This window comes from Acanthochromis polyacanthus, chromosome 3, assembly GCF_021347895.1.
Source record: "Acanthochromis polyacanthus isolate Apoly-LR-REF ecotype Palm Island chromosome 3, KAUST_Apoly_ChrSc, whole genome shotgun sequence".
Taxonomy (NCBI): domain Eukaryota; kingdom Metazoa; phylum Chordata; class Actinopteri; family Pomacentridae; genus Acanthochromis; species Acanthochromis polyacanthus.
Genome location: NC_067115.1, coordinates 20,595,798 through 20,620,096, shown reverse-complemented (window position 1 = coordinate 20,620,096; position 24,299 = coordinate 20,595,798). Strand labels below are relative to the sequence as shown.

The 24,299-nt window shown below is 41.7% G+C and overlaps 3 protein-coding genes across 5 annotated transcripts in view; all 3 read right to left on the bottom strand.

Annotated features, from left to right (window-relative positions):
* LOC110950946 (septin-9-like) overlaps positions 1–24,299 on the bottom strand; it is a 128,975-nt gene that overhangs the window by 74,738 nt on the left and 29,938 nt on the right. The window contains exon 1 of one of the 2 annotated variants that reach the window (XM_051945498.1): positions 3,560–3,921. The exons of the other annotated variant lie outside the window; for it this stretch is intronic. Within the exon in view, the coding sequence (XP_051801458.1) occupies positions 3,560–3,581 (22 nt within the window). The 5' untranslated portion in view covers positions 3,582–3,921. Of the gene's footprint in view, positions 1–3,559; positions 3,922–24,299 lie in introns of those variants that run through there. 2 annotated transcript variants of the gene reach the window in all.
* Positions 13,037–21,294, bottom strand: LOC127533140 (uncharacterized). The gene is made up of 2 exons (XM_051945507.1): positions 20,436–21,294; positions 13,037–15,518 (listed from the first exon to the last, which is right to left on the bottom strand). The coding sequence occupies exons 1-2, from the start codon at positions 21,292–21,294 to the stop codon at positions 15,493–15,495; spliced, it is 885 nt and encodes a 294-aa protein (XP_051801467.1). The 3' UTR covers positions 13,037–15,492.
* LOC127533139 (programmed cell death 1 ligand 1-like) overlaps positions 13,037–24,299 on the bottom strand; it is a 39,033-nt gene continuing 27,770 nt past the window's right edge. For both annotated transcript variants that reach the window (XM_051945502.1, XM_051945503.1), the window contains 5 exons: positions 23,596–23,715; positions 23,023–23,109; positions 22,517–22,561; positions 22,361–22,411; positions 13,037–22,199 (listed from right to left, as the gene is read on the bottom strand). In XM_051945502.1, coding sequence (XP_051801462.1) covers positions 22,362–22,411; positions 22,517–22,561; positions 23,023–23,109; positions 23,596–23,715 — 302 coding nt within the window. In that variant the 3' untranslated portion in view covers positions 13,037–22,199; position 22,361. The remainder of the gene's footprint in view (positions 22,200–22,360; positions 22,412–22,516; positions 22,562–23,022; positions 23,110–23,595; positions 23,716–24,299) is intronic.

Genomic DNA, 24,299 nt, shown 5'->3' with positions numbered 1-24,299 from the left:
TGTGTGCTTCCACTCACATCAATGAGCCTTGGGTACCCATCACCCTGTTACCAGTTCAGCAGGTGTTTTTTTCTTGAACTCCTTTTGGTAACAAATGCATACTGAGAACACTCCAAACGACTGGCTGCTTTAAAATTGCTCTGACCCAATCACCGAGCATCACAATTTAACTCTCCTCAGTGTCGCTCAGATCCTTACATTTTCCCATATTTTTTCTCCTTCCAACATCTTGTCTAAGAACCAACTGCTAATTTCCTGCATAATACATACAACCTCTGGACAGATATCATTGTGGAGGTATAACCAGAGTTATTATTTTTAATGTTGTGACAAAGCATGCAGATTTTAAACTATTTTCGTAACCGATATTAGCTAGCAACATGATCACGGACATGCAACAACTGCCACCAAAATGGTCCAGCTCCATTAGCTGCTCAAATATAGATTGTGTAGGACATGACTTTAGTTTTTCTTAAATAAAGAAATTGTGTCCCAAAGTCATTAACCAACACAGAAATCTTTGTTATGGTGGTCTGTTGCTAGCCAAACGCTTGCTATGCTCTCAGTATGTCAACACGGAATTCAATTCAGTTGAGTTCAAGTTCTGCAGGTATTTATGAAAAAAAAACTTATATCTAAAAGCAAACCTTCAACAAGTTGCTTTGTCAAGTATTAATTTATAATGTTCGTTGGAGCATTATGTGGCACCACATCAGTTTGTAAAATGGCACATTCATGTCATCATAATATCACACTGAAATGCAGTAAACAAGTAAATACGACCTCTGTTGTAAAGTGACCAATTCCCTTGACAAGCGTGTCCCCAGAACAGCATGTCCTACAAAATTTATCTCAGTCTACATTGTAGTGTGTGGGCCAAAGTCTGCTACCCACTATATATTATCCAGCAGACTAAATCCTGGCCACCACCGCCTGTAGCACAATGCAGAGTACCGAAATGGTGAGTCACTGTATTAAATTCGTTTTTTCTGTGTACTAGTGGCAGAGATTAAAATGTCTTCCCAAGACAGAGTTGTGATAGTCCTTTAAAAAGTTTTTTTTTCCATACTGAGTAAGTGAATCTAGCATTTCAACCTAAAAATACTTGACTGAAACTGGGTCCACAGTCAAAGCAATTATCACTGGCACTGCATCTGTCAGTGCCACGTATTTCTTAGGTCAACATCAAAGACGCCTTCTTCCATTTTTTAAAAAAAATAAATAAAAAAAATCCAGAATTCAACAAATACACACAACCAGCCCTCAGCAAATGTCCACCACAAAAGAGTCTATTCAAGCTGAGGACAGGCCTGTTTTCAAAAATGATCCAACCATGAGAATATATAGCACAGCTGACTAGGATCTCTCATGCGTAGGAAGGGAAAAAGAAAGAAGTGGAAAGACAACACACAGTGCTTTTACTCCACTGGGTCTCCCTGTTCATTCAGGGTCACATTACATGAAACTACAGAGCAACATGGGTGCATCCAGTTCATTTAAACCCAACGAGTGGCTGGAGAAATCACAGATCTAATGCACTATCCCTGAAATGAGATATTTCGAAGAACTTAGATGTTGTTGTTTTTTTAACAGGTAGTGTTTAGACACATTTACTGCGGTTTGAGCTGATTGAGATTCAGTGTGAAAGAATATTCACACCAGTGCTTCTTCATGTTGGTCTGTACTAACCATCGTAACACGTGATAGCTGCTCTTAATTACACATCTGCACAATTTCACACATCTGGGCACTCCAGCATTACCACACTCACAGTCTGCACATTCAAACCAGAACTTTGGCTTGGGATAACTTGACAGATAGGTAGGAGCAGGAGGACAAAAAAAAAAAAAAAAAACTCTCCAAATTAAAAGCACCTTCAGCAGGAAAAAATGTTTTTGTTGCACTAATTGGGTTCTCTCTCAGTTCAGCCATGAAATGCTCCAGCCTGACATAATTTAGCACCTTAAGGTCATGATGCAGCATGGACAAATGAAAAAAAAAAATGCCGGAACTATGAGCTTGGAGCTGAAGAGGGGAGCGTCTGGCTGCCAGGTTTTACGGTTTGTCTTCCTTTTCGAGTGAGACCAGACACTGTAATGATCAAAGCACAGAAGACTTCTGAGTTTAATTCTTGCTTTATTGACTCGGCAGTGATACCAAGTCCCCTGGACAGCATATTCACATCTGGACTGTGTTTCCTCAGAAAACTGCACAACAAATAAATAAAGAATGAAGAAGAAAATTGGCACAACACTGAAAACTGTCACCAAATGTGACAAGACCACGGTTAATGCCCGCAGCCTGACCACCTACTCAGCTACTGAACCACAAGTGCCTAAAGACAACACCAGCATTTTGAAGGTGTTTCTATAGTGATGCTGCATCAGTGCAAGTGTAGCGGTGAGAATCTCCAGAGAAAGAAGCAGACAGATATTGATAAGACTCCTCAAACAGGCCAGTACTTCACCTCTAATGGCCTTTCCGACGTTTCTGTTTCCTAAGTGGTCACACAATGACTTCTTAAGACTCCAGATGACCCCACACAATTCTTCCGATACTGATGCCAACAGACTCAAAATAAAGCTAAACTTTGACACTTTTATATGGCATCCCTTATTTTATTTTAAACTCAGCATACTGAACAAAAAACTGCAATCTGGACTTAGTGTCTCCTGTTTTCAACACAAGCCTGAGCAGCATTCGCTTGTGCCACATTTTTGTGTCCGTTTAACATAGAGCGCTTTATTTTTCTCCCCACAGCCCATCCTGAGTTCCCAAATGTTAAGAAAGAGCGCACACACAGATGGGGCTTGAGCAAAGCCAGAGATGTGTTGTATAATATGAACACGTGCACAAGCACACACTATGTTGTGCCATGCACTTATGATGCAGAGTCGAGCATATACACGAGTGCATGTGCCCTAACATCATGAGCGAGCAAACGTTGAGAGTGATTGGTAAAGCCAAGCGCACACGCATATATACACTCGCACAGCACACACGGAGCCCATGAAGAGAGCTCAGCCTGGAGGAACCAGTGCATCCACACAGAAGGTCAGGCTGAGAAGGACAGATGATGATGATGCACATCAGAGTGTAAAAGCCAGGAGGGCCTGAGGTGCTCCCCTGAGCGCTGTACACTCAGCCACAAAACAAACTGGCCCAAAAAAACAAAGATGGTGAAAGAGTTTGACAAGTTGGAAAGCGATAAAAAGATAACTCAAGATAATCAGAAATGAAAATCTACATTTCCTTTTACACAGAAAGACATTCTCTTCTAATGGCTAACTGAACATATACGACATTAAGCAGAGAAACTGGGACTTTGTGAATAGTGTATCCAGTACATTAATATGCAGCATGTGCAGTGTTACATTTAAATACTTTTAAACAGTTCTTAAGTTATATTTAAGCTTCTGCCAAAATAGGTCATATTTTTAGATGTTTAATTCACACTTGGGATTACTTTCTGCAAAGTTTAGATCATGTGATATCTGACTGTGTAAGTTAAAAGAACGCACTGTTTTATAAAGACTGATAGTTTATGAAGCGTCTGTACCTGAATTTGGAGTCTTCTTCATGCTCTGGGTTTGCTGCTGGTCCGCTTCTCTCAGCAGTCAGCAAAATCAGCGCTTTGGTCCTCAGAGGAAACCTGGAACTGTTCGTCTCACGAGGTCCCGTCCACCGCTAACTGGAGTCGACTTTGTTGTCTCAGTTTCGCTGCACTTGTTATTGTTCTGGCGCAGCGAGCTCTCGGTGCGTGGTGACACTGTGTGACTGCGGGCGGCGCAGATGCAGAGATGCCGTGAGTTCCGCTGAGCTCGATGATGTGCACTTTAGTGGGATGCTGAGAGTCTCGAGACCTCACGACCATGATAAAGAAGAAATGTGAGAGCACGAGGGGGAGGGCCGCTGGAGAGGTCCACTGACGCGCTTTTACGCACGGATCACAATTGGAGACGAGATGATCTAGCCAGTGTCAGGCTGCTCACTCCAAGAAACTATTGTTTATTCAGTCACAACAATAAGTGCTACAGTGAAATAAAATCCATGTGACTGACTGAGAGGAATTAAATTATCGTGATGCCCAATATTTGTTGGAATGTAAATTCCTTTGCTATAAATGTATCCTGTTATTGTTCAAATTTAATTATGGATAAAAAGTGTTTCAGGATGATTTTTTTCTGTATTTCTTGATTGAGTTGACTGTTGTCAGGGGAGAGTTTTAGCACCAAAAAGTGATGGAAATCTTTGGTGGATTAAATGGCAGTGCACACTGCAAAAATGTTCTTTATTATCACAAACTGTGACTGAAAACAGACTATCACACAATCAGGAGCACTTTGTGGGCACTATTTTTTGTTTGTTTTGCTCTTGTCAAACAGATACGCCATCACTCAAACTAGCTCTCTTGATTTAGTAAATAATTGTCAGGTCAGTGGATTTACTTTTTTTTTTTTTTTTTGGTCACACACGAACTCATCTCATGCTGAACAAAAAAACAAAACAAAGGCTACGAGAAGTCAAATCAGTCTGAGTTCAAACCTGCTCCAGTGATCCTTCTGGAAGCTCTCCATTGTACTTTTTCAAACTGATACACTCAAGCTTGTGGTGTGCTGCAGTAACACTGCTGTCAAATGCTGCTCTCTTCTGGTTAACAGCGACAACTTCAGTGGAGTTCATCCAGAGGAAGAAGACAATAAAACGCCACATGACGATTCAACACAGTTTTGTTTTTGGAGATTCCAAAAGGTTTGCTGGCTTTATCAGTCGCATTTAGGACGGAACTGCTGTCGAACATGTCTCCGATTCTGTGGCCAAGCAGCTTATTTCCTCAGTTTTACGCATCAAATTCTAACCGGATTCTTTCAATATTACTCGTAAACTCTTGACACCACATGGTGGACGGTGCTGGTTTGTTCGCTCTCAGTGTGTCTCCATCGTTAAAGTTGAACCGGATTGAACTGTCAGAGAACTTCAATGTCATGTGACGCACCGGGAAGGGGAGTGTCTCAAGGCTTGGAAACACCGGGGAAGAGATTATTGTTATATCCAGTTTCCTGCAGTGTTTCCAAGTTGTGTAAGTAAGAGGTAATCAAGCCTGAAAGAGTGAATGCACATTGCAAAGAAAATTCCACTGAAGATGAGAGGATTGATTAACACCAAATCCAGAGAGTCTTTCAACAATTAATGTGTTACAAATGGCAATGGATGAATGTTTATTTTTTGTTTTTATTCGTGAAGGAGACATAAATAGAAAAATTAAATATGCACGGTTATAGATCAAATCAAAAAGTCAGAACTGGCAAATAGCTGAATATAGTGAAGTAGGATGAGCTTCCATTAACTTACCACATAGAGTAAGAAAAATATAATTATTTCGTTTAGCTACACAACCCATAAAACATATATATGAACTATTGTCTGCCTCCAGGCCACTTAGGTTTGCCTCACAATTACTCCTCTCATGCTTCAAAACCAAAGGCAACAGGAACTTTTCATTCCACATGAAATCATCTCCCACTATCAGCAAATCAGAATCAGAATCAAAGGCTCACCTTTTGTTTCTTGTTTTAGATGCTTCCTGTTGTTGCTTTAGTCATGTCCAGTTTTTGTTTCTTTTAACCACCCTGCTGTTTTGTATTTACTGGCTGCCTGATTTCGTGCAGTTCTCTCTTTTATGCTTTTTGCTATTATAATTCTACCTCTTTTTTTAAATCTTACCTATTCATGTGGCATTTTAACATGTTCACTCTCCCATAGTTTCTGTTTTGTTGTCTCTCTCCTTTCTATCCATCCCCCATGCTGCCTGTATTCCAGGTTCTGGATCTGATTGGTTTGCTGCTAACATAAGTCTTGCTGTCTGTTTGTCTCCACCATCCTCTGAAACACTGTGACAGACTGGTGACCTGTCCAAGGTGTCCCCTGCCTTCACCCTTAGTCAGCTGGGATAGACTCCAGCCCCCCTGCGACCCTAATAAGGATTAAGTGGATGATGGCTCATAGATGATGGATGGATGGTTTTAGCCTTAATATCTAAATTAGCCAGTCAGTCTTGTCAATAATAATAATAATCATCATCATAATAAAAATAATACTGTAGAATTTTAACTGTAACTCTTATTTTCCTGCTGGAAGCACATTTCCCCAGTGGCTGTTGTTTTTAATCATCCATCCATCCATTCTCTATACACCACTTTATCCTCATTAGGGTCGCGGGGGGTGCTGGAACCTATCCCAGCTGACTCGGGCGAAGACAGGGGACACCCTGGACAGGTCGCCAGTCTGTCACAAGGCCACATATACAGACAAACAATCACATACACATTCACACCTATGGGCAATTTAGAGTAATCAATTAACCTCAGCATATTTTTGGACTGTGGGAGGAAGCCGGAGTACACGGAGAAAACCCACGCATGCACAGGGAGAACATGACAACTCCATGCAGAAAGATCCCAGGCCCAGGCCGGGATTTGAACCAGGAATCTTCTTGGTGCAAGGCAAAAGTGCTAACTACTACTCCACTGTGCAGCCCGTTTTCAGTCAGCTACATATAATGATAACGTGACTTGACTTCATTAATATATCTATGTGCTGTCTTGGCATTTCCACTGTCTTTAGGGTTTTAAACATAGAAATGTAATGTAATACAAAACATGTAAGAGACATTCAAAGCCACCATGAGCAGTGATGTCGGTAACGCGTTACTTAGTTACTTAGTTACTTAGTAACGCGTTACTCTAACCTGACCCCTTTTGTCAGTAACGAGTAATCTAACGCGTTACTATTTCCAAATCAGTAATCAGATTAAAGTTACATATATCCAAGTCACTTTGAGTTACTATTTTGCCATTTTCCTTAGTAAAAATTATAGACCTTTTCGCAATGACGTCAGAGTCTGGGACACGTGACCATACCTTCCTTAGCAACGCACGCCGCCATTAAAAGAGGGGGCAACAAAGTTATTAGCAACCGCGATTTGACCGCCGAAACCGCGCAGTCTTGACCCGGAGAAAAATGTCTGCTGATTATTTCGGAAATTTTGAGCCAAAAGCCAAGCTACAGTATCAAGAAAAATTAGAACTGGTTGGTTTGCAGTCATGTCCGTACCAGATTCCTCTGGTTTCATGGGAAAACGACCGTACTACGTGGCCAGATCTTCAATGGCACTCCATTTACGAGTACCTTATCAACAGCCCAGGCATCCACACAATGGAGAAGATGAAGACTTATAAAAGCCTGGACTCATACGTTTTCTTTGAGGTATACTTATATTTATATGTTTTTGTGCATACAGGTCAATGTCAGAATGATAAATGCCTTGTAAGATACGGCTACACCAGCTCCGCTATGCTAAGCTAATGTTAAGCTAACGGGGTGAGCCATTACACCTTTTAATTTCAAGTGGAAGTAGTGTATGTATATTAGTTAGATGTGCATTATCAAAACTAAGAGTCAGATACCTGTAAATGAGCTCTACCCACCCTAGGCCCAAGGGTATGAGGTGCTAACAATAATGAGGACAATGCTGCTGATTACAGCATAGTAGTTAGCAGAACGAAAGGAAGGAGAGAAGGGAGACTTGTTTGTTCAGTATTGAGTTTAGGAGTGTTTAAAAAATAGCAGTGTGAGTAGAAAGACCCCTGACTTTTTGTGGGAAGCACAGCTAGCACTAGCCTAAGCTAAATAGCTAGCCCTCAACATTTCAGATAATTATAGACATCATAAGCTGCAGTCAATTCCAGCCATTTTCAGTACAAAAAATATGACGAGAAATACAGGGAATATTGGACGCGCATCACAAGGTGCATTTCCTTGAAAACGACCTATTCGTGGAGTATATACCGACTTCAAGACATGTTTTGGACAAAATATGTTACTGGCTTGTTTCGTCTGGATGTCCAAGGTTGGATTATGGCCGTTTTTTTGTGGAATATTTTCATCTGTGTGTAATAATGAACCCGGAAATGTGAGTTGCGCTGTGTACGTTGAAGCCGTGAATAGAGAACTGTCGGTCAGTATAGCCTTCTTTAACCCTTGCCTCAGGTTAAATCAGGACCAGCTCTCCGTTTAAAGGGTTAGATTCTATCTGCCTATTAGTATTCCACCTAACAGGTTTCAGCAGAATAATTAAGCTGGTGTCGAGGAATACTCGCCTAGGTCCTAACTGTCTTCTTCCAAACGTCTTACCCCTCTTACTTCAATAAATACTCTCTCACTAAGCAGCCCTCCTAAGTAGTAGAATTGATTTATTGAACACGTTTGTTAACGACAGCTTTCCTCTTAAAACTGTGGCACTTGTTGATATTCCTAGGTTTGTTTTAGAGGTTTGGATAACTAACCTCAGGGGTAATGTTTAAATAACTAGTTGGATTAAAGTAACCTTTAAGAACCATTAGATTTAATGCACACAATCAGCTTAACTTTTTACCACTATGCAGAATAAGTGAATCATAATCATTTCATTAGACTTCTCTTTAAATGCAATATAGCGTTTTATTAAGCAATTATTAGCAGGGGTACAGCATTAATTCATGATTAAACAATTTAACTATTTCTGATTATTTCTAACTTAACTAAATTAAACTAAGCTGAGCGTACCTAAGAATCTTCTCTAATTAGTAAATTTAGGAGAGAGAGCGGACAGCCAGGCCTAGCTGTCACACCCGGTCTTGACCTGCGTCTAGTTGAACTCCTCCGTGGACCAGCAGACTTGGTACGAAGTCTTCTTTGTGGGCAGAGGGTGTTCTTCCTAGGCAGGGGGAGTGGAAAGGTCCCGATAGTCAATCGTTGATCTGGCAGTTATCTTTAGTAGCAGCTGGAACACAAGTGCGGGCGTCTCAGCTGTCTTCTCAGTCGGATGGTGGTGGTGGAAAGCCCCCGTCTCATCAGGCTGTGGTGGGTCACTGGGTCCTCCAGCCCCTGGAGTGGAGCAGCCCTCTGCTGCTTCCTCCTGTGCCTCTCTGGATGTCATGGGTGCTTGCCTCTCTTCATCTCTTTGGAAAACTGCAGACCTCTCAGGACTCTCCGTCTGGCAGAGTGTGGTCTTCGCTTGTTGAACAAAGTTAGAACAACTTTGCTTCCAACGATGTTCTCAGTGATCTCTGGAGCCTAAGTCCCGCGTTGCCTTCACGTCTCTTGGGTAAAAGGGTCCGGTGAAGATTTTTCAGAACTCTGGCAATGCTCTCCGGCAGCTCCGGCGAGCAGCATCTCTTGCAGCTCCGGCGAGCAGCATCTCTCCCCTCCGGGGGAGAACTCCGAATTCAGTGTCTCTGACTCTGGGTTTTATACCCTAGCTCGACTTCAGCTTAGCACATACACATTTTCACACACAATTCTAACTAGTAGGTATGCCCAGGTGATTAATTCATAGGTTTAAGACACAACCTTCTTCCTTTTACACATACATCATTCTTTCAATCTTTTCTGTTAACACATCCACTTGTTACACACACTCACATTGCTTGAGACATGTTGCCAAGACCATATTTGGCCACAGAACTTCCTCAATGTCCTCCTTTCTGCAGTGTCATGGTGACTTCTGCTTTTTGCCCTGCACACAGCTCAGAACAGCACAGATTACTTCAATTCAAAACTCATTTAGTTACACTGAATCACTTCTTATAATCATTCTTCTTAGCATGATCAAGTAACTCATTTTAAGTCATTCTCTTCTATAGCAATCATCATTTCCAGAATATATATCAGCCTATTAAAATCATTCTTGCATCAAGCATAAGCATAATCATGTGGTTAACTTATATAGTTTCTCATTTTAACTTTTTATTGGTCTGCTTAAAGCTTTTATTTAGGTGGTGGTTGCTCCTGGGATCTCAAATAACTAGGCCCCACTTGACAGAACGGATGGATGGATATTCGTTGTTTGTCAGACAAATGTGGTTATATTACCCGCTGTGGTAATCACATCTGAAAGGGGTTTATACCGGCGGATTCATGAGAATCTAAGCTTTCCATCGGCGTATAGTGTTTGTGTAATCGCGTTTGCAGTTTCAGACATTTAGCAAATTGCTTATGCAGATCTCAAAGTGTACCGCGGGCGGGACACTGAAGCGCAACTGGTTAAGCTTATTAATTAATAATTTCAGAAAATCAGTTAAGGGGTAATAATTTCATGAAACACAACATACCATTGACGAAATGCTGACTGCAAACATAGGACCATTTTGACTGTGGGGTCCATGTGGTTCCATCATTGTTAATCCGCCTCAATGCTTTGAGCCATAAAGTCCTTTTCTGGCCCTTTCCAGTCGGAATTCTGTAAAAGGAAATGTTCTTGTTGCTCCATGAGTGAGAACTACATCCAAAAACAGCGCAGGTTTTGGGCATATCTGGTTTTGGTCGTTAAAATCGGGTGGAAAAAGTGGGAAAGTACTGGTCGTCAAGGCAAAATCATACCCCTCTTAAAATGGCGGAATCGCGTTGCTAGGGGCGGTGACCGGCGGTGACGTTCGATGATGACGTTTCGGAAAAAGGTTCTTTTTGCTTTCTTCTTGCGTTTTGGGGAGTGACATCATGTACGCGACAAGTCACGTTTTCAGCATGAGGACAGCTCACGTGTAACCGCAGCGGCACAAACGTAAACAGCAATGGAGGGAGGAGAGAGATGCGCCTTTTCTATCTGGAAATACAGCCATTATTTTGAGTTCGTGTCAGATAAAGACAATAATATTAAGGTTCGTTGTACACTCTGTGCTTGCAACAAAATACTGTCAAGCTTCAAAAACACAACGTCTAATTTAAAGAAACATTTAGAGTCGCAGCACAGCACAGTCAAGTTGACACCAGGTGGTGTTAAGCAGACAGCTGCGAGCAAAGCCACGGCCTCAACTTCTTCAGGAGGGGACCCGCCACCCAAACAACAAAAGCTGGACTTCGGCGCAAAAGCAGTAAGTGGGGGAGAGTTGAAGAAATTGGTCGGGCGGTATGTTGTCGAGGAAATGCTGCCCTTAAACACGATTGAGTCGCCCTCGTTTCGTGCCATAATAAACAAGATTCCTACTACTATCAATGCCGAGCTGCCTCACAGAACATCTTTTTCTTCCTACCTGGAGAAGGAGTATGCAGAGATGGAGAGAAATCTGAAGGACGCGCTGTGTGAGGTCGACTTTGTGTCAACTACTGCGGACATTTGGACTGCTAGCAACGGAAGCTATATGGGAGTAACGCTCCACTGGATCAGTAGATCCACATTAGAGCCCAACAAGGCTGCATTGGCATGTAGGAGAATTCGCGGTAGGCACACGTATGATGTTATTGGTGCAGAAATCGAAAAGATTCATTCTTCATATGGACTACTTAACAAAGTAGTTGCAACAGTGACTGATAACGGATCCAACTTTGTCAAGGCATTTAAAGTTTATCAGCCTGTCACAGAGTCCGATGATGAGACAGAGGAGGAAGAGTCCACTCCCACAAGTGATGATGTCACTTTTTTAGATCTGTCAGCAATCCTCTCAGACGAGAATGAAAGTGATGGTCAGCTGTCTCTTCCCCCTCACCACAAATGTGCTTCACACACCATCAACATAATTTCCACAACTGATGTGGAGAAATATTTAAGTTCCAATGCAGAGAGCAGGGCGGTGTATAGGAGTAGCACAGCAAAATGCACAGCTCTTTGGACCAAATCAAGCAGATCTACTCTTGCATCAGAAACAGTAGAGGAAGTCACTAAAAGAAAGCTCCTCATACCGACATCCACAAGGTGGAATTCCTTTTTTGATGCTGTGAAGAGAATCACAGAAATCCCCATGAATGAACTGAATACTCTGTGCAACAAGATGGGAGTTAAGAGCTTCAAAGACATAGAGTACCAATTTCTGCACGAGTACTGCACCGCCATGAAGCCTCTAACTGCAGCACTGGATATTTTACAAGGTGACTGTCCTTGTGGGACTTTACTCCCCACACTTGAAGTTTTGATGCAGAAGACCCTGGCTTTCAGAGATGCCCTCTCCAGGATGACTGCAGGCCTTCCAGATGCCATAGTGCAGGTATCCATCTTTAAGCTAGTTCGAACTTTTTGCATCACACTATTCATGAACATGGAACAGAATTCATTATCACTGCAAATTAATAGTAAGACAAATAAAAATGTCATTAAGTAACCTTAAACAATATTAAATCCATAATATTGATTCCACATTAGACATGGTTTGCAAGTAATTCAATTACATAATAAATAGTAGGCCTTGTAGGCTACAACAAGGTAACACTAATAAACACATCAATGATATTTTTCAGTCTATCCAAACCCGTTTTGCCAGTGTGCTGGACAACAAAGATGCCCTTCTTGCAGCTGCCAGTTGTCCAAAATTCAAACTCAGATGGCTGAGAGATGAAGGTAGGAGGGAACAAGTAAAGGAACTTCTGACAGCAGAGTGTCGCACAACTGCTCCTGCAGCACACAGCCCTGCCAGTGTGCCCGCCATGTCTGCCAGCCTAGGTGAGATGGACTTTTTTGCTTTTGAGGCAGAGACAGAGGAGACCTACTCAGCAGAAAAGGAGGTCATGGACTATCTGAGATCAGGCTATGATCTTCAGATTCTGCATCAGTTTCCAAACATTAAGAACATTTTCTTGAAGTATAACACTCCAACCCCATCAAGCGCTCCTGTGGAGCGGCTTTTCAGTCTGGGAGGTTTGGTCCTCACACCCAGAAGAAATAGACTTTCAGACAAGAGGTTTGAAAAGCTTCTGTTAATGAGATACAACCACTGGTTTACCCTGATCTACTGTTTTACCCATAAAATGAGATTAGGCCAAACTAACAACATTAGACAGGATATCAACCTGCATGTAGTGTTATTACTGTTTTGTTTTGTAAAACCACTCCTTGCTGCTCTAATGCTGTGAAAATCAGGTTCAATGTTTATAAAACAATTTAATAGTTACAATTAAACAATGTAGATTATAAATAGTATGTTATGCCATTACAGTGTCAACAGTTAAATATGCGAAGTCAAGAAAGACTGTCTTTATTTCATATTATATAAAAAGTATTTACGTCAAGTCAAGAAAGACTGTCTTTATTTTATAAAAACATATTTTTTTCAGGAAATAGTATTTAAGTTAAACTTATAAATGTGAGGAGAAACATGTCACCTAATCATATTTAACAGGAAAACATGTCTGCAGTTCAGTACTTAATCACATTTAACCCGAAAACAACAGCAAAAACAGTAAACGTACAACAAAAACCCCGTCAAGTGGCCACGCGTTCACGCGAAGGGGGAGTCAGATTTTTTCTGGGGAGTGTGAAAATTCTACAAGAAGTAATCCTCCAGTTCGGCCTTGTGTAGCGTTAGCGTTAGCTGCTTGTCCCGCTGAAGCGACTTGGAAGTTTGCAGGTTTGAAAAGTTGTCTCATCTCACTTTCCACAGTGCTGTGAGTAAAGTTTGGTGCAGATAAACCTGTCGCCTGCTGCTCAAGCGACGACGATAATATGTGACCGTTTCTGGGGATGACAAAATGTTTCTTAAAACCCCAATGGCTTGCTGAAGCGCTCGGGACTCCTCTCCACCTGCCATGGTAACCGTTTCCTGAACATCACCGCCCACTTGAGTTTTTCAGCCAATCACAGCACAAAAAACGATGGACTTCCTTTTCCACTATACTTACTTCCTTTTCCACTATTCTCTCTCGCACATACATACATTCTCCTCTCACACACCTACATTCTCCTCTTACATACATACATTCTTCTCTTACATGCACATATTTTCTTTGTACATATACATATATGTCTATTTATTTAGGAGAATGTATGAATGTGAAAGGAGAATGTGTGTATGTGCAAGTGTGACAATATATGCATGTGAGAGGAGAATGTATGTGTGTGCATGAGTGAAAATGTACGTATGTGAAAGTAAAATGTGTGTGTGCGTGAAAATTAAAATATATGTATGTGAAAGAAGAATGTATGTGTGTGCAAGGAAAATATATGTGTGTAAAAGGGGAATGTATGTGTGTGCAAGGAAAATATATGTGTGTGAAAGGAGAATGTATGTGTGTGCAAGGAAAATATATGTGTGTAAAAGGGGAATGTATGTGTGTGAGAGGAGAATGTATGCGTGTAAGAGAGTGAAAATATATGTGTGTGAAAGGAGAATGTATGTATGTGAAAGGAGAATGTATGTGTGTGACAGGAGAACGTATGCAAGTATGAAAGAAAATATATGTGTGTGAGAGGACGAGAATGAATTAAGTCTTGTACGGCCCCTCATAGTTGTCCGGCCTTTATCAGTCTGTCCGGCCTGGAGGCATGGAGAGGATACTTTTGGCGCGATTCTTACTAGTAACCTGATCACTCCCCTGTCTTCAGGGGAGGGGGGGGACGAGAGATGGTCAAGAGTGGATTAAAATACGATATTAAATCTGCAAACGCGATCAGTTTATCTCTCACCATGATCCTTAAAACATACTTTAATACAATCAAAGGTAACATATTCTTGATTATACAGGCAAACAAATATGTGAATTATTTAATTCAATAAACCATATGTGAATGTGCTCTAGATACTAAAAATATATGTCACAGTGAAGATATGATAACATGTCATACATATGGTAATGAATAACACAGTTTTACCTTTTACATTCTTAATGGAAAATAAATTCAGAGGTTAATAATGGAATTCATTCCGAAATCATCGCATCCTCCAACGTCAGTCGGGGGCACTGTGGGACTGTGGAAAAAATTGGATTCAACAAGACATTTCATAACTTGAGTTCTATATAAAAACACAATTTTTGAATATGTTATAGATGAAGTTCTTTCTGTAACTTCGGTAATCATGAAAACACAAAATACATCTCAGAAATATGAATTTGGAGGATGTTCTGTTTTAGTTAAGTTCCTTAAGTTGGTACCAGTCTCCAGGGTCATAAAATTTTACGACCTGTCTTATCAGATCCTGCTAACAAAGGGAGATGGCATTCCTGAGGGGGGAAGGAAGGTTAGGTCTGGATGAGTGTTGATTAAAGAAAATATTCACGGCATAAAGTGAGAGTCATTGATTTTCAAATGGTTCTTCCAAGGTGTTAATGTTCTGCAGGGAACTCCATCCCTCTGCAGGAGGTCTGAATGTCCTTTACTGTAAATGAAAGCACACAAAGAAATACATATGTCCCAATTTTCCTCCAGAAACTGGGCTTTGTTTTTCTGTGGAGAGGAGTTCACGCACGCACGCACGCACGCACGCACGCACGCACGCACGCACGCACGCACGCACACCACAACTGTATGGAGACATGGCATGGCACCGAGGGTCATGGAAAACGTCACCACTGGGGTCGTCCATACTGGGAGGAGCTGCAGGCCATGACCGCCGGGGGTGCCGGCACGTACCCCCCTAGACCCCGACAGACAGGGGGACCCCACACCGAGGTGGGAAACCCCCCATCCAACCAGGGCGAAGGGACCCACAGACAGCACCCCCAACAGCAGACCAGATGCTGCAGCCCTTTTCAGGAGGACCCCCCCTGAAGAAAGACTGGAGTTAAAGAAAAAAAAATAATAATTTTAACATATAAAATAAAGGGGCTGCACAATAAGATGAATAAATTGAACAGTTATAGTCATAAAAATACATAAGATAATGGATGAGTAATGATAAGGACATAAGAAGGAATTAAAAAGTTAATTAAAAGCCTGATTAAAAAGGTGCGTTTTTAACCTTCCTTTAAAAACATCAACAGTCTCTGCAGTCCTGAGGTTCTCCGGCAGGCTGTTCCACAGGCGGGGGCCATAGTGGCTAAATGCCGCCTTGCCGTGGGTTTTTGTCCTTGCTTGTGGTATGGACAAAAGGCCGCTGCCAGAGGACCTCAGGATCCGCGAGGGTATATGGTAAAAGAAGATCAGACAAATAAGAAGGCGCAAGGCCTTTAAGACATTTAAAAACTAGTAAAAGAACCTTAAAATCGATCCTGAAGCGGACAGGGAGCAAATGCAGCAACTCTAAAACTGGTGTAATGTGTTCCCGCCCTCTGGTCCTTGTCAGCACGTGTGTGGCTGAGTTTTGTAATAACTGGAGATTAAAAATAGTCTTTTTGGGAAGACCAGAGAGTAGGGCATTACAAATTCTCTTTTAATGAGAAGAGATAAAAGCATGCATTAGCACCTCCATGCTGGCCTGAGAGAGAAATGGGCGGACTCTGGCTATGTTCTTAAGATGGAAAAAAAATATTTTTATTATCTGTTTAATATGTGGGATGAAGCTCAGCTCAAGAGTCAAAAATCATGCCCAGGTTTTTTACAAATTCTGCTGGTTTAAAATCTTGTAATTTTGGTAAAAGTTTCTCTCTCTGACCTTCAGGACCTATAACTAAAAGTTTTGTCAGTTTTGTCCTGGTTGAGCTGTAGGAAGTTCGCTGCCATCCATGACCTAATGTCTAAAATACACTTTAAAAGGGTATCTATTGTCATCAGGAGACACGGCAATGTACAGCTGTGTATCATCAGCGTAGCTATGGAAAATGATACCGTGTCTCCTGATGACGTCCCCAAGAGGAAGCATATAAAGATTAAACCCTTAAGCTTCAGTGTACCGCCGGCGGTACACCTACTAATTTGCATAGGAATTTCAAGAATGTCCGACGGCTGCAAACACGATTATACAAACACTATAAGCTGATGGAAAGCTTAGATTCTCATGAATCCGCCGAGTATAAACCACTTTCAGATGCGATTACCACAGCGGGTGAGAAAAACACATTTGTCCGACAAAAACAAATATTCATCCATCCATCCGGCTTCAACGCACACAGCGCGACTCACATTTCCGGGTTTATTATTACACACAAATAAAAAGATTCCACAAAAAACGGCCATAATCCAACCTTTTACATCCAGATGACACAAGCCAGTAAACTATTTTATCCAAAACAGGTCCTGAAGTCGGTATAAAATCCCCGAATCGGTCGTTTTCAAGGAAATGCACCTCCCGATGCGCGTCCAATATTCCCCGTATTTTTCGTAATTTTTTTTATTTAAAAATAGAATATTAGCGATTTTTTGTACTGAAAACGGCTGGAATTGATTGAAGCTTAAAGGGTTAAAAATAGTCTTTTTGGGAAGACCAGAGAGCAGGGCATTACAAATTCTCTTTTAATGAGAAGAGATAAAAGCATGCATTAGCACCTCCATGCTGGCCTGAGAGAGAAATGGGCGGACTCTGGCTATGTTCTTAAGATGGAAAAAAAATATTTTTATTATCTGTTTAATATGTGGGATGAAGCTCAGCTCAAGAGTCAAAAATCATGCCCAGGTTTTTACAAATTCTGCTGGTTTAAAATCTTGTAATTTTGGTAAAAGTTTCTCTCTCTGACCTTCAGGACCTATAACTAAAAGTTTTGTCAGTTTTGTCCTGGTTGAGCTGTAGGAAGTTCGCTGCCATCCATGACCTAATGTCTAAAATACACTTTAAAAGGGTATCTATTGTCATCAGGAGACACGGCAATGTACAGCTGTGTATCATCAGCGTAGCTATGGAAAATGATACCGTGTCTCCTGATGACGTCCCCAAGAGGAAGCATATAAAGATTAACCCCTTAAGCTTCAGTGTACCGCCGGCGGTACACCTACTAATTTGCATAGGAATTTCAAGAATGTCCGACGGCTGCAAACACGATTATACAAACACTATAAGCTGATGGAAAGCTTAGATTCTCATGAATGCGCCGAGTATAAACCACTTTCAGATGCGATTACCACAGCGGGTGAGAAAAACACATTTGTCCGACAAAAACAAATATTCATCCATCCATCCGGCTTCAACGCACACAGCGCGACTCACATTTCCGGGTTTATTATTACACACAAATGAAAAGATTCCACAAAAAACGGCCATAATCCAACCTTTTACATCCAGATGACACAAGCCAGTAAACTATTTTATCCAAAACAGGTCCTGAAGTCGGTATAAAATCCCCGAATCGGTCGTTTTCAAGGAAATGCACCTCCCGATGCGCGTCCAATATTCCCCGTATTTTTCGTAATTTTTTTTATTTAAAAATAGAATATTAGCGATTTTTTGTACTGAAAACGGCTGGAATTGATTGAAGCTTAAAGGGTTAAAAAGCATGGGACCTAAAATTGACCCTTGGGGAACCCCACACATAATTTCATGGGTTCCTGAGGAACACGTATCCATACTTGCATAAAAACATCAGTCTGTGAGGTAAGAAGTGAACCAGTTAAAAACAGTACCAGAGATGCCAACCAGGTGTCTGAGTCTGTTTAATAAAATGTGATGGTCTACTGTATCAAAAGCAGCGCTTAGGCCCAGTAGAACCAACACTTAGTTTTTTGTGATCCAAGTTCCACCTGATGTCATTTAAAATCTTTAAAAGTGCTGTCTCTGTACTGTGGTTCATCCTAAAACCAGACTGATGTTTTTCTAAAATATTAATTCTGTTTAAAAAGTCATTGACTTGGTTAAAAAACAGTTTTTCTAAAATTTTACTTAAAAATGGTAAGTTGGATACAGGACGGTAGTTATTAAAAACATTGGGGTCTAGACTGCTCGTCTTCAGAAGGGGCTTCGCCGTTTTAAAGGCAGTGGGGAAGACACCTGTCTGAAGAGAGCAGTTCATTATGTTTAAAAATTGTTCCTCAAAGAATCCATAAAATGATCTTAGAAGTGGTGTGGGAACTGGATCTAAAAGGCAGGTTGCTGGGTTTACTTGGGAGAAAAGTCGACCAAGTGTCATCAACCAGGGCAAAACTCTCCAGGGTTTCCTCAGGCAAGGACAGTAGATCAGGTGTTGTAACAGGTAAAACTTGTTGGGATAAAATGCTGGATCTGATGTCCTTGATCTAGGTTCTGAAGTGGTCTGCAAAGTTCTCACAAAGAGGATCTGTTGGCGCCTTAAAAGCTTTATTAAAATTAGTGCTTGTTAAAACATTAAAAGTGGAGAAGAAGAACCAGGGGTTGTTTTTATGCTCTGTGATGAGTTGTGAGAAATGAGATGTTCTTGCCTGTTTCACTGTTTTATTGTATGTTTTGAGTTGTTGACATACCATTTCATAATGTACTGTTAATTTTGATTTCCTCCATCTCCTCTCAACACTCCTGCACTTTCTTTTTAATTGATTGATTTTATCATTTTTTCTCCACGGGGGTATAGGTTTTCTTTTGATTGCTTTAGTTAAAAGTGGAGCTTCTGAGTCCAAGGTTGACTTCAGATTACGGTTAAACTTATCAATGATAAAATCACACGGTGCAGGTAAAATTACTGCAGGAGTACTCTGTAACATCTCAATAAAATTTGCAGCCACTTCAGAAGTTAGGTAACGTTTCCTCACTGTTCTCACTGGGGCCCCGCGCTGATTAAAACTGGTGATATTAAAAAACACACAGTAATGGTCAGAAACAGCCAGGTCAACAACAGAGGACACATCAATGGATAGGCCATGGGTTATAACCAGGTCCAAGGTGTGTCCTCTGTTGTGAATTGGCTGTGTGACATGCTGTTTAAAATCAAGACAGTCTAAAAGATTTAAAAAGTCTCTGGACATTGGGTCTGAGATGTTGTCGACATGTAAATTAAAATCACCAATTATTAAAATTCTGTCATATTTTGTGTGAATGATTGATAAAAGTTCTGAGAATTCACTGATAAAAAGCCTGGAGTGATGAGGTGGTCTGTAGACTGTTACACAGAGAATTTGGTTGCTGCTAAAAACAAAAGCGTGATGCTCGAATGATGAGTAACTGTTAAAAGATACTTCAGTTGGGGTGAGTGTTTCGCTTGTAATGGAGGCTGTTCCACCTCCTCTTTTACCCTGTCTAGTGGAGAATAAGAAGTTAAAATTCGGTGGGGAAGCCTCGGTGAGAACAGCAGGTGCATCGTTGCCAAGCCATGTCTCTGTCAGGAGAAGACTATCCAATTTATTATCTAAAATCAAATCATTGCCAATAAAAGTTTGTTTAAAAGAGAGCGCACGTTCAGCATGGCCATGTTGATGCTCGTGCTGAACGGGCGCGCCTCGTGGTGTTTTACAGGAAACAGGGTTCTTTTTCTAAATACAGTCCGGGTTTTGGTGAATCTGTTAAAAACAACTGTTGGGATGTTGTGAGTGATGTAGTCCTGTGTTTCTGTGGGCAGAGGGGAGACGTGCGAGGTGTGTGGCGAGTGGGCGTGCCTTATTGGCAGTCAATCAGCTGGAGTTGATTGAACCACATGGTGAATGTTATCTGTTAAAAGCGAGGTGCCCAGTGTGCTCGGATGCAGACCATCGCGTCTATAAAATCCAGGGCAGTTGCAGAAAAGGTTAAAATTGTCAATAAAATTCAGGTTGTGAGTTGGACAGATGTGCAGGAGCCAGGTGTTCAAACTGAGCAATCTGGAAAAGCGCTCAGCACCACGAGACAGAGTTGGTAAGGGTCCGCTAATAAATACCGACTTACCACAATTTTTCAGCAGGCTGAAGAGGTCATTAAAATCCTTTTTCGTCAGCTCAGACTGTCGCCGAGCCATGTCGTTTGTGCCAACATGAATTATCAAGCAGCATACTGATGACGGGATGGACAGTAGCAGCTTGGGAAGTTTGTCCAGAATATCGGCAACGGTAGCGCCAGGAAAACATCGAGTGATGCCGTTGAAGAAACGGATATTTCTTACAATACTGTCGCCAGTGATGACTGTTGTAGGACTGAAAAGAGGATGAGGTGACCGGTGAGGCAAGACGCTGCCATCAGGGGCTGGGGAATGCTTTGCTGGCACCTTCTGGCGATGGGCAGGGAGAGGAGCCGGGGACGGAGTCGGGCGTGTGTCCATCCGCCTTACCGCCGAGGTAGGCCGCTCAGCGGGAGGGAAGGTGGTGGTCCTTGTGCCGACGGTGGTGTCCGATCTGGTGGAGAGGAGCTTCGTGGGCTCCGGGAGATGCCGATCGCTGTGGCAGGCAGCAGCCTCAGCTCCGGGACGAGGATCCAGGGTTGGGCCAGGGTAGTGGATGTTCCTCAAACGCCTCCGCACCGCCACCTCTAGAAGCCTCCGGCGTGAAGCAGAAATGGTGGCCCGGGATGACAGCTGCTGCTCCGGGACAGCAGCGGAGCAGTCCTGGCTATCACCAGGAAGCGACGGAGAGGTTGCCGATCGAGCGGGGTGCGGAGTCATCTCGGCATGCAGTAGAGGAGGGGGAGCCGCCAGGCCGTTGGGACAGGAAGTCCCCGACACACCGTTGGCCGCTGGTGCAGAAGAAACCACATGAGCTGAGCTCAGGGCTTCACCGTCAGAGGGCTTTTCTTCAAACTGCGACAGAACCATGAAGCCGTGAGCCGTGAAGTCTGTCGCGAGGCAACGTCTCTGCGTCCTGCCTTTTGATAGCCATTGAGCGCCGCTGGTCCAGTTCGACCCAGCTCAGTTAGTCTCAGCTGAGGGTGGAGAAAGAGCCGGAACGGTTCGTCTTCTTACGGGGTTGACTTGCCAAAAATAATGAGGTAAATTAGATGAATTATTCCACCAAAGAACACGGCAGAGTTATGTGAAGATCAGCCTGTGTGAATCCTTCCTCTGTTACTAACATCACTCAAAAACAGACTCAGAGATTTAAATTAAGTTTTCAGGGTCAGTCAGAAATGACACAAGGACCAATTGATTAGACTTCGGCAGTGATATGGCTTAAAGTTTGGATCAACGGATTTGTTAAGGAGTCATAGCAGCACGGCGTCTGATAGCGGCACGGTAACCATGGCAACAAGTAAACGCTACCTCTGCGGCCTGCTGACGATCACATGATTGTGATCCTACAACAAATCTACCTCTGTGGATGTATCGGAAATGACACAAAGAACAACTGAATAAATTGTGGGGATGTTTCTGAGTCCTATCAAGTCCTGTCACCCCCTGCATAGTTAGGCCACGTCATATTAAACCAGTATCTGGCTGCTGCTAATGTCCCACTATGGTGTGCCAGCTTCTGTGGAAGTGGGTTGGAATGTCAAATAATTAATTTCGGAATAAATATTGTCAGTTACAGTGTTGAAACATGTTCTACAAGCTGGAAAAAATGCAGCTTTTTAGCAATTGTCACTGTCTCCCGCAATTTTATCACAACAAATTTATCGCAATTGTTTTAGAAAAGCATTCAGGCATTTTCGGCCGCAATAATCACGAAAAACGCCCGCGAAATCCTGGAGGGACTGGTATATTCATGTGGCATGTGGTGTCACCTGTAGAGAAAGAGAGAATTTGTAAGAATGACCGCTTTCAGACATTTGGTATTGTCTATTTTTGGTCTTATTTCCATCTATATATTCATATTTGACAGCAAGTAGAGACATAACAAAAAGGAGATAAAAATAGTCTTTTCAGTTGTTTGTTTTATAATTACCTCAGGGCTGGCTGTCTTGACCTTGTTCAGGTTCTGTTTTCTGAAGATGACCTGTAGACAGATTGAATAACAGCATGAATAAAAACAAACAAACAAAAACAATTAAACATTTTATGGCTTAAACACAATCAGGTCACTGTACTATAGACATACTACCTTGCTCAGCATCAAATTCTTCTGCACGGCCCCGTTGATGATCACCTGAAACAAATTATTACAGTAGATAAGATTTCCTGTGCGTAACAATGGATGTATGTGAAACCTTCACCATATTAAGCAATTTCCAGAGATGCAAGCATAGACATATCTCCAGTGGTGTGTCTGTAGTGGTAGCCAGGCCATGCTATGCTTCAAATATTTGTGATTAGTCACTAAAAGTTTTCACAAGACACAGAAAGGTACAAAACAGATGTCCAGTGCAATACTGCAGTATATCACTGTACTTCCAAAGAAGTCTTCAAATTCAGAGGAAACCCAGTAGAGTTTAATGCCCATATTAGTGCAAGGATAGTAAGAATTGTTGGTGAGTCATGAACATGTGTGTCAGCTCAAAGTTCATCTGGAATATTTGAAAAAAAGGTTTCAAAAGCCCACATTGAGCAAAAGATTTGCTTTCAAAGAAAGATTCAAAGAAAACCAATAGGTAGAGTGTTTATTCAAACCTTTAAAGACACGGCGGACGCTAACCCTGATGCGAAGATAAAGAATTAAAGCAGAGGTTTTAATTTGTCCAAAGTCTTCCCTGATGTCTGTCAAGAAAACAACAGAGCACGAGAGTGAGAACGCACGCACTTCAGACATTTACAACTTCACCAATTTCTGTGAAACATTTTGCAGAACACTGTCCAACAGTGAAAAGCATGTTCACTCTACTGTTCAAACTGCGGAAGAGTTTGCAGCAGCTACAATGATTAGTCAAACTTAAAAATATAAAAGCACTTCCTTAATATACTTTCCCCTCATGAATACCTTGGCAGCCTGCCAGGTATCGTACAGGTTTTTCTGCTTCCAACTGCTTTGGTGTCAAATATCACTGCGTGTTGCTTTTCATTTGAGCTCCACATTATTTATAGAAAGGAACTGATGAAATATCACACAACAGCATTACTACCGAGAGAACATTTGAATGCAAGTATCATATTAAAAATCAAAATGGCTATTATGTCGTGTTTTTTTAATGGTATTTCTTCACATGTGATATGTCAATTCAAAACATGACATGAGTGTGTACTCACCTATAGATCGCCTTCTATAAATCAACAATGCCAACAGCAATCCCACGATCAGTGATCCAATGACAATCACAGGAACGACTATTTTGGAGGAGTGATTCAACCCTCCGCTGGCCCCACGCCCTGAAAAAATCAATCTGATGCTTCAAATTGTTGCACTTGAATGATAAAAATCAGGTAAACATGTACTGGTGAAAAGATCCCACTGTAATACTTGAGCAAATTACATTCACTTTCCCTTTTACTCCCTGCGGGGTCTGTACAATTTGGACATCTGTCCTTTAGTAAAACCCTACAGATGCAGGGAAAGTAAAAAAGGAACAAGAAGGCTGGCAGGCAACATTCACACTATGTTGCAACAGTGTGCAACAGACACCTCATCGACAGATACTAATCTGTGTGGCAGCTGTGACAAGTGAGATGCCAGCTCAGATAGTTGCTGAGAGAACCTTCTGGTGAGTTGGCTTTATAAAGGGAATGGCAAATAAAAGAAAAAAATGCCGTTCACAGCATGAAAACTATTATTCAGTCTTATCTGGATTCTACCATCATGCATAGTTTTTTTTTATTTTGAGGAAAATGTCAGGTCAGATAATGTTCTTACCTGTCTACTGAATTGTGCCTCAGTAGAAAGTCAACAGCAAAGACAATGGTCATATTGAAATATGAATTAAACAAATAGATGGTAGAAATGTAGAGAAACAGAA